General features: G+C 40.5%; 1 protein-coding gene across 1 annotated transcript in view; it reads left to right on the top strand.

Annotated features, from left to right (window-relative positions):
* Window positions 1–665: 665 nt before the first annotated feature.
* Window positions 666–9,880, top strand: part of LOC119366063 (6-phosphofructo-2-kinase/fructose-2,6-bisphosphatase-like) — a 10,171-nt gene continuing 956 nt past the window's right edge. Inside the window, exons 1-20 of the mRNA XM_037631730.1 lie at window positions 666–908; window positions 995–1,058; window positions 1,405–1,703; window positions 2,140–2,355; window positions 3,486–3,698; window positions 4,773–4,865; window positions 5,645–5,743; window positions 5,852–5,881; window positions 6,414–6,467; window positions 7,007–7,060; window positions 7,133–7,210; window positions 7,436–7,527; window positions 7,612–7,669; window positions 7,782–7,856; window positions 8,099–8,146; window positions 8,340–8,437; window positions 8,975–9,050; window positions 9,201–9,263; window positions 9,342–9,433; window positions 9,748–9,816. Of these exons, the coding sequence (XP_037487627.1) occupies window positions 666–908; window positions 995–1,058; window positions 1,405–1,703; window positions 2,140–2,355; window positions 3,486–3,698; window positions 4,773–4,865; window positions 5,645–5,743; window positions 5,852–5,881; window positions 6,414–6,467; window positions 7,007–7,060; window positions 7,133–7,210; window positions 7,436–7,527; window positions 7,612–7,669; window positions 7,782–7,856; window positions 8,099–8,146; window positions 8,340–8,437; window positions 8,975–9,050; window positions 9,201–9,263; window positions 9,342–9,433; window positions 9,748–9,816 (2,114 nt within the window). The remainder of the gene's footprint in view (window positions 909–994; window positions 1,059–1,404; window positions 1,704–2,139; window positions 2,356–3,485; window positions 3,699–4,772; window positions 4,866–5,644; window positions 5,744–5,851; window positions 5,882–6,413; window positions 6,468–7,006; window positions 7,061–7,132; window positions 7,211–7,435; window positions 7,528–7,611; window positions 7,670–7,781; window positions 7,857–8,098; window positions 8,147–8,339; window positions 8,438–8,974; window positions 9,051–9,200; window positions 9,264–9,341; window positions 9,434–9,747; window positions 9,817–9,880) is intronic.

Raw genomic sequence — 9,880 nt, 5'->3', positions numbered from 1 at the left:
ATACATAAGGTCCCGCCGCCGCCGACACCACCCGGGCCAGATCCAGGGGCGCCCGACGGCGGTGGCGAGGGGGATTGGTGGAGGAGGGGGGGGGGAGGGAGAGAGGTCGTGCGCTCGGGGAGGCACTAGGACGGGGTCGGGAGGGGGTGGACTCTAGAAAATTCTCCCACTGTAAACCTTCTAGTTTTCTATATAAATTTACAAAATTTACATTCATTGAGTCCAGGCCCACAAATAAATTCATTGTGAATTGGAACCATGATATGCCGGTTGAATTTAGATTCAACTTTTTTGAGGGCTGTTTAGATTTAAATCTTGGTGGTCATTCATTCTGAGTATAATTTTTTCGTGGCGTGGAGTAATCGTTAGCAAGTACCACAAGTGCCGTAAACGCCGGCAGGACACATTCTCCGGCTCGGGAAGGGGGAGCGGCCGCGCCGCGCGCCGTCGACGCCCCGCCACGTCCACAGGAAAGGGGCGGCCGCCGCTGCCAGGTGGTCCCCACATTTTATCCTGCGACTGCGAGCTCCGAGGCCTCGGACTCCGCACCCGCACCACCACCACTCCCATCGCTCTCCCGAATCCCCCCAATCCGAGCCAAACCCCCCTGCTCCATTAAATTCATAAACCACCAGTCACAGGTCTCACGCACACGCTCGGCAACCATGGGCACGTCGGGCTCCAAGGGTCTGGACGGCGTCGGGGGCCTCGGCGCGGCGGCGCTCGGCGGCGGCAGCGGGGGCGGAATGGGCGGGGACGAGGGCGACGGCGCCGTGACGGGGTCGTGGCACGGCGGCGCGCAGCTCTACGTTTCGCTCAAGATGGAGAAGGCGCGGATCATCGGCGACCTCGTGCCGCACGTCTACGGCTCCGAGCCCATCATCGGCTCATGGGAGCCCGCCCGCGCCGTACGGACCCCGCCACCAGCTCCTGATTACTCCTACTTCTGTGCTTGACAGTTCCGGTTTACATTGATTTGGTTCCGGTTTCGCAGCTCGCGATGGAGAGGGAGCTGGCGTCCATGTGGGAGCTCAGCTTCGTCGTGCCGCCGGACCATGGTATGCACGCTACACACCTACTACCCACCTACCTAATTGCGCTTGTGCTGCACTTTCCTGTTTAATCGGTTTGATTTTGGTATGAAGTGGGCTTTGTGATCTCGTCTGGGAAACCCGAACTGAACTGCTTAGTTGCTGTACCTCTCAAGTTGCGTTTCTCGTTTCAACAATAGTAAACCATCAGGATTTTGTGTTTTCCTATAGTATTCTCTAATCTCTATTCTGTTCCACCGGTCTGTTTGGCTCAACTGAATACAACTGTATGATTCACTTTTGCAAACTCTATTGCAAACTGCTGCACGTGTGCACTGGTCCTAACAATTGTGCTCTGTGGAATTTACTGCAGAAACACTCGACTTCAAATTCTTGCTCAAGCCCAAGGACGCGGAGACCCCGTGCATCATTGAGGAAGGGCCGACGCGGCTTCTTACCGGGGGCATGCTCGAGGGTGATGTTAGGCTTGCAAACTTCAGGCTTAATGGAGACGATGAGTTGCTTGAGTTTAGGGTTTTCAACAAGGCCGACATCGTGTCTCCGCTTGATCTTGCCGCGAGCTGGAGGGTATACAAAGAAAATTTCCAGCCTTCCAAGGTCCGAGGAATTCCTGATATCAGTATAAATGAAGCACCCACTCATGCGACCGAGGTGAGAACAGAAGTAAAAATGGGCACCTGACTTCGATTTTGCAATGCTTATGCTTCATTACTAGGCTTGCATTTTGTTGTACCGTCCTTCTGCTCAAATAGCTGGTATATTGGTGTCCTAAGTATCTCTGAAGTCGAACAGGCAGACAAAAAAGGGTAACAACTTTGAATTGTTTTGACTTCTTCATTTGAAGTTCAATCTTTACGATGTAATTGGCCATTTGAAGGACAGGAATGGGAGCTGATTTTTTCGTATTTCCTTCCCTTTCCATACGTTCTTGGTGCTACCTTCTGTGTACTATTGCTTAACAAGATAATCTCTACACTAGCAAAATCAATACATGCTTATCATTTCCTCATTTTAACACTTGCATTGTTTTTGCACTTCAATGCTGATAGCAAGCTAATTAGTATTGTGGTTTCATGCCATTCTGCAGGATGGATCTGGTTCTAGTTTGGAACTTGACTTAGAGCATTATGTTGTTCCAACGCCAACTGCACCACCAACTGAATATGCAGCAAACCTTGCTGCAACCCCAGCATCCTTAGATCAGCCTGAAACACCGTGGACAAATGATATGCTTCTTAGTGATGGCATTCAGAGTCCAAGAAGTGCTGCTGCAGATTTTAAAGATGATAGTTACCATAATAAGGTAAGATCTAGTCTGGAAAAGTTGGTATGCTAACATGTTGGAGAATGGCGATTTGGTGACCGAGCTCCATGGAGTCCTTTATTTTTGAAAAAAAATCAAAATTCCTGGTTTCAGAAAAAATTGAAAAAAAAATGCAAGTATACAAGGATGAAATGTATACGTGTGTAAAAATTTAGGATGAAATACCTTGAAATGCGACCTGTACAAAAAAGACAAATTCTGGACTTTGAGGATGAATAGTACCATGTGTTAAAAAGCCCCAGATTTGTTTTTTTACACGGCCCTCATTTCACCGTATTTTGTTCTGAAAATTTACACACATGTACATTATGCCTCCATGTATATCTGTATTTTTTTCAAAAAAAATGATATGTAAAAATATGAATTTTGAATTTTGCAAAAGGAGGCCTCCATGGAGCTCGGCCTCCAAAAGCAATTTTCGAACATGTTGGTTATACTGTAACTATTAATTATATTGTGTACTTGAAGAAAAGGGTCTGATGTACTTGAAGGAAAGGTCTGATGCATCTACTTTTCGTTGATATATCCTTCCCAATTGTCATTTTCTCACTAGTATAATCAACTTCATGTTCCCTGAAATTGATCCTCCAACTAATATTGAACTAGTGTCATGTGTGGTTAACTAGTTATCATTTCATATAATGATTCATGATCTTTTTGTTACTTTGCATTTATTTGTTATCCATTACATGTTTTTGGACTTTTGGAGTGAAAACGTATTTTGTTTCGTTTTATCAGCATTGCCAAGTTATGTGCAGTAAAATATATTTATTTGATAGCAGTTACATGTTTTTAGACTTTCGGAGTGAAAACGTATTTTGTTTTGTTATATCGCATTGCCAAGTTACGTGCATTAAAATATATATTTATTTGATATCCATTACTCCCTCAGTCCCAGAATAAGTGTCGCTGATTTAGTACAACTAAATCAGCGACACTTTTTTTGGGACGGAGGGAGTACATGTTTTTGAAATTTTTGAGTGAAAACGTATTTTGTTTTGTTATATCAGCATTGCCAAGTTATGCGCAGTAAAATATATCATGTGTTTCTCCGAACCAGAATTAGTTTTCTAAAAGAGCCATGCCACATTGTTTTGGTCCTTTTGTAGGATACTGAGGCTTCAATAGCAGATTCTTCTAATTCTAAGAAGTTACAAGTTTCTGGAATGGTAGAGTCAAAATCAGTTGGTACCTTAATACAACTGCAAAAGAAGGACATGCCACAAGGGCTATACGTTGACAGGGGTGTTGTCTCTCCTAAGCTTGGAAAATCATTTAGTGCATGTTCCCTGGCATCTGGCCTTAATTTTGGATCAACAAAGGTCAGTATTGTTCGTATCCTCAACCAGTATGAGGTAACAAAAGAAAACTGAAATAATTAGGAAAACAGTCGATCCTAAACGGTAAAGAGCTTTCTGCCGGAATCAGTCTTGAGCAAATCGTGTAGTAAGTGCCCAAATGAACAACTAGAAACTTCTGTATGCCCAGTTCAGATTGTTGAACAGGTGTGTGGCTGTGTGCGAGCCTGAATAAATTATGATGAGGTAATTGCACTGTCAGTACATGAACTTGCAATTTAGTACACGAACTTGCAAAATGTAACCAACTAGTCCACAAACTTGGCTCGGGTGTTCATTTTGGTCCAAATGGCGCTAGCTCAGGCTAACTGTGTCCACATGGTTGGCAAAGGATGTGCATGTGGTGCACTGACGATTTTTGGCGCGGTCTAAATTAACCCAAACTGAGCAAATCATAGATCTGTACCCGCACATGTTGGTTGTAAACTTGTAATACATCACTGAGGTGACCTTAACCCATGATCCTTCATTGATCGAGCCCATCTCAGTACAAATTACCGCTGCGAGTACGCCACCAAGGGAGCGGAGATGGGGCAGATGGGGAGCCAGGAGCGACACACGGCGTCGTCGTTGATTAAGCCCCTCAGTCGCCGTTGCCGTCACCCCAAGGGGCCGCCGTTGTTATTGCAATTTTGGGCCCTAAATTTCGAAAGAGAGGAGAGTGAGATAGAGGAGAAGGACCATCTGATGCAATTCAAAGATAGAACAGAGCGTTATTTGCAAATTTCCTGGGCTGGAATGGGTGTAGAAATGGCTCTTGTGCACCAGCGTGGCATGTCACGTATGCTTTGTTAGCACAAGCTAGTGTGATTTGGATCAAATTGATACTGCAGGCCAAGTTTATGGACTAGTTAGTTGCATTTTGTAAGTTGATGTAATAAACTGAACCCGCATGAAAGGTTCAGATATTGCTAGTACAATTACCTCTATTATCTCCATTTCTTCATTTATTTGGTTTGATGTAGTTGAACAAATATTTTACCAGATTACTGAATAAAGTTTATACCTGATTCTTTCTTATTGTTGACATATTTGAAGGCCATGCCAGAAGCAGCCGGAGCTGTTGCAGCTGCAGCTGTAGCTGATAGGTTGCACGGATCAAAGGAGGACCGGAAACTGGCTATTGTTCTGGTAATTATGATCATCAGATACCATCACAAGATAAATATTTGACTGTTGCATTGTTACTACATAGCACCTACCATTTCCTTTTATAATATCTAGCTGCCTTAATAACGTAACACCTAGATGCTTACTAACAAATAAATAATTCCATGGATAAAATAAATTTCCAATTATTCTGTGTTATACAGTTTAACCTTGTTATACTGTTTAATCAGGAAAAGTAATGTGGACACAGATTTTTGGCTCTTGGGATCACATGATTCCTTTTTTCACAAAATTTAAAAACTGAGGCAAAAAGTTTTAGAGAAAATGAAGAAAAAAAATTCCAGTGCGTAGATATCAGAGGTAACGAGTCATGTACCTGCAAGTTTATGTAAAAGAGTGTTCATTTGTGGTCTGGGTGGAAAAACAGAACTGGGGAGCTGGAATGGCATATTCAGGTTTTGAAAAAGTTCTTGGGTTTGTTATTTTTCCACTGCTCACAAATTAGTTGTGATTTTCAGGAAACTTGAAATCTGGAAACTGAGCCATTCGCATGTGAGATTTTCCTTGATTTTTTGGACTAGTGCAATTTCTTTTAACAGGGATTATTAGGAGTTTTTAGACATAATGTCCGTATATTACAACTGGCAATTTTGATGCCCCTTGACGGAGTATGATTTGCTTGCTGCTGAGCATAATTGGCATCATGTATTAAGATTCACTATTGTGCTGGAGCACACTCATATAGTGTTTTCTATGCTTCTTTGGGAAGATCTCCTTCTGATTTATTTACTCCTAATTAGGTTGGCCTACCAGCTCGTGGGAAAACCTTCACCGCAGTTAAGCTTACAAGGTACCTTCGTTGGCTAGGTCATGAAACAAAACATTTCAACGTTGGAAAGGTGATTATATTCTAGTCCACATTATTTATCGTGTACAACCGGTAGATATTCTTGGATTATGGAAAATACACTGAACTCACTCTCTCTCTGTTGAAACTGTATGTGTAGTACCGCCGTCTGAAGCATGGAGCGAATCAGGTACTAAGATCTGTCATTTGATACATTATCTTCACACTTTTTTGTTTAAGTATATGGCATTTATATTCTTTACATGACACCGTATTTTATTTTCAGTTACTCTATCCATATTTGCCTTTATACATCACTGATCTGTTGGTGTATTAATAATGATTGTTATCACAGCTATCTTTTTATCATGCTGTTTCATTGTTCACTGGTATAAAGAAAATAACTTTTAACATCTTTTTCGTATTGTGTATATAGGTCCATCAGTCTTCTCAGTAAACATTGAATGTCACCAGCTATGCATTTATTAAATTCATTCGCACATTGGCTGAGCAAGTTTATTATTTTGTTCATACTTCTATCTACATTGTTACTGTACACATGAATATATCTTTGGCTCTCATTCTTGTTGTGATACTGCTTGTTCATGTCACATGCATGCGTTTATATCTTGTTTTTTGCAATGCAGTTATTTGCGTCTATGTTAGTAAAATTACAGTTTACTGTAGAGAAATCTGACAATTTTGTAGTTTCATTGGTTCAGTCTGCAGATTTTTTCCGCCCTGATAACCAAGAGGGGATCGAGGCACGTAATGAGGTCAGCAGACTTTGTTCTACAATTTGTTGCTAAGTAAAACTCTAAATTCTATATAACTCTTCGTGCTCACAAATACATCATTCTACGTTTTGAACACGAATGCCTCACAATTTTCGTTTTATACCCTCCCATTTAACAACTTGTTTTATACACATATTTAGGTAACTAATAAATGCTACCATGGTAGTTTGAACAATTTAGTCCTTGTGATTGCTAGACCAAAATTTATTTATGAACAGGAGTATTTGGCACATCTTGAACCTGCAATATTGTCATATTATACTCACATTTTCCCATTAACGTATTAGGATTTGATACTAAGATTGCTCTGCCCCCTTAAACTCATGCTATGTTCTTTGGCTTGGATTATTCTGAATGCTTCTCTTGGAAGTTCCATATAGGCCATAATAATTCAATTTAGCATACTACTTCAGATGTAAATTTTGATTGGCTGACCAACAGCACCACAAGATGAATATTAACAACGAATTTTGTGTAAGCAAGTTTCCACATTATCTTTCTCTCTGAAATGTTTCCAGGTGGCTGCTTTAGCAATGGAAGACATGATAGACTGGATGCACGGAGGAGGTCAGGTAAGCTGGCTTTATGCTGCGTGGTCTTCTAACAATGTAATGTTTCTTCTGACCAGTTCCTATCGTGTGTAGGTTGGTATATTTGATGCAACAAACAGCACAAGGAAAAGAAGATATATGCTAATGAAGATGGCTGAAGGGAACTGCAAGGTATTTCGTAACATTTGGATTTACAGTAGATTTGGTTCTTTGACCTTTCTTCCGTGATTATCTTGAGCTAAAATTGTTTCATGTTGATGAAAGTTATAACATATAATACTGTCACACCACTGACAGTTTGTGGGTCAGTCTAATTAATGTGTTTTTGTGCATTGGGTACATTTCTGTCATTTGTCATCTTGGACAATGCTTGCTAACTGGATGCACTTTCTGCAGATAATATTTCTGGAGACAATATGTAATGATCGAAACATAATCGAAAGGAATGTACGCCTGAAAATTCAGCAAAGCCCTGATTATGCTGACCAGTTAGAAACCGACAATCCCTCAAAACTCGCCCTGTACTTACAAATATAATATACATAACCTTATTTCTGTGTAAAATTTTGTAGGCCGGATTATGAAGCTGGATTGCAGGACTTCCTTGAACGTTTGACAAATTATGAAAAGGTCTCAATGCTCTGCGAGTTATATTATGTTCTAGTAGTGCATGTGTTGTCAAGTAAAGTTCTTGAGCTCTCTGAACTATTTAATATTGAACCAAGTAGCATTCCTCTTGCAGGTCTACGAGCCAGTGCAGGAAGGCTCATATATCAAAATGATTGATATGGTAAAAGGGGAGGGTGGCCAGTTGCAGGTAACAAAGATGATACTGCTATCTCCTATTCCTGTAAAAAGGGTGGCTAGGTTTCCAGTTATACCTTTAAGTGTTCTAGGGTTGGCTCCTCTTTATAACTGGGAAAACTAGGTTCTTTACACAAAACCGAGCATTTTGGTTGAGTTTTGTCATCGTGGGCTTGTAAATTTTGAAACTTAGCATTCTAAATTTGTTTGGTACTTGTTTCTTCGAATTTCTAACTTCTTGCCACCTTGTACCAGGTGAACAATATCAGTGGCTATCTCCCTGGGCGCATTGTCTTTTTCTTGGTATGTACTTCAATGCTTAGTTTCTTACAATATAAATAGTCAATTGCCGTTTCGGAAGCAAGTATAATATCTTCCCATTATGGAAATGCTCATATTTTGTGGTTGCTTCAAAGTTTATTTGGAGTGTTAACAATGGAGTGTCATTAGTGCACTTTTAATTTGTGACACATCCTTCCTTAATATGCAACTGCAGGTGAATTCTCATCTTGCGCCTCGGCCTATTTTGCTTACCAGGCATGGTGAGAGTTTACACAATGTTAGAGGAAGAGTTGGCGGTGACACGGTGCTAAGGTTTGCTTCTCTAATCTGATACCTTCAGATGATACCTTTATATGCTCAAGTCACCATTTTTTAGTTATTGGAGTAATGGGCAAGTGGTAACATATATGGAAATTTTGCATTAGAAATTTTGATTATTTTAGGCCTCCTTTGGTTTATAGGAATTTCATAGGATTTCTAGATGATAGGATTCTTATAGGATTTTTTCCTTTAGAGCCCTTTGGTTCATAGGAATGGATTCCTATTCCTACATAGGATTGGTTCCTATCCTCCACATTTCATAGGAAAATAAAAATGAGCCTAGACTCAATGGAAAAATTCCTTTGGTGTCAACCAAATGACATCTTGTTTCTTATTCCTACTCATAGGATTTGAGATACATGTCATCTCATTTCCTACAAGATTCCTATTCCTACGATAATCCTATCCTATGAACCAAAAGAGGCCTTATTTGTCAAGAAAGCATAGGCAGAATCATTCCTCTTATGGGAATTAGCCTATTGTATTCACCTAACGAAGACCACTTCAACCTGCCTGATAATTATGCAGTGAAGACGGAGAGCTTTACTCAAAGAAACTAGCCAACTTTATTGAAAAGCGCCTCAAAAATGAGAAAACTGCAACTGTAAGTAATCCCCTTAAATTTAGTTACACTATTTTGCAAGGGCAACTTAGTGTTGTCAGTATTTTACTTAAGAAACAGATGATGTCTGTGATCCTATCAAGAGAGCTAACAGAGCAAGATGCTTTATTTTGTGGCTGTCCTGTTGTTTAGATTTGGACTAGCACTCTACAGAGAACAATTTTGACAGCAACTCCAATTGTTGGATTCCCAAAGGTAGTTCCTTGAAAGTTTGTGAGTTCTCTTACAGACCTGTTGCTACCTATGTATACTGACATAGGTTCAACCTTGTAGATACAATGGCGTGCTCTTGATGAGATCAATTCTGGTGTATGTGATGGGATGACGTATGAAGAGATAAAGAAAATTATGCCTGAGGAATATGAGTATGTAGTAACATTTCTCTGCAACTTTTGCAACAAGTGTTCTGGAATATCTTATTGGTAGTTTATGTACAGTGCCATGCCATTTTGTTAATTACCATGCTACAAAGCTACATTGTTTTCCCTATTAATCATGCCATGCCAAAGTGTAGAAGTTACATTAGACATTTAGACATATCTGAGTTGCTAAACTGAGCGGACCTGTATATTGCATGATTTCTTCCACAATATTTTGGCCTTTACATATTTATTGAATATATATTATTCGAACATGCTGTTATGATGGTTTTGTAATGCGTGCTGCAACTTGCAACCAGGTCACGCAAGAAGGACAAGCTGCGTTATCGGTACCCACGTGGGGAGTCTTACCTTGATGTGATTCAGAGGTAAAACAATCTGCTGAATTATTCAGAATGTTGTGTAGTATTACTGGACTTTACAATACATAAA

The sequence above is a fragment of the Triticum dicoccoides genome, chromosome 1A, assembly GCF_002162155.2.
Source record: "Triticum dicoccoides isolate Atlit2015 ecotype Zavitan chromosome 1A, WEW_v2.0, whole genome shotgun sequence".
In the NCBI taxonomy this organism is placed as follows: Eukaryota; Viridiplantae; Streptophyta; class Magnoliopsida; order Poales; family Poaceae; genus Triticum; species Triticum dicoccoides.
The sequence above is the reverse complement of the archived record's forward strand: the minus strand, read 5'-3'. Positions and strand labels throughout refer to the sequence as shown.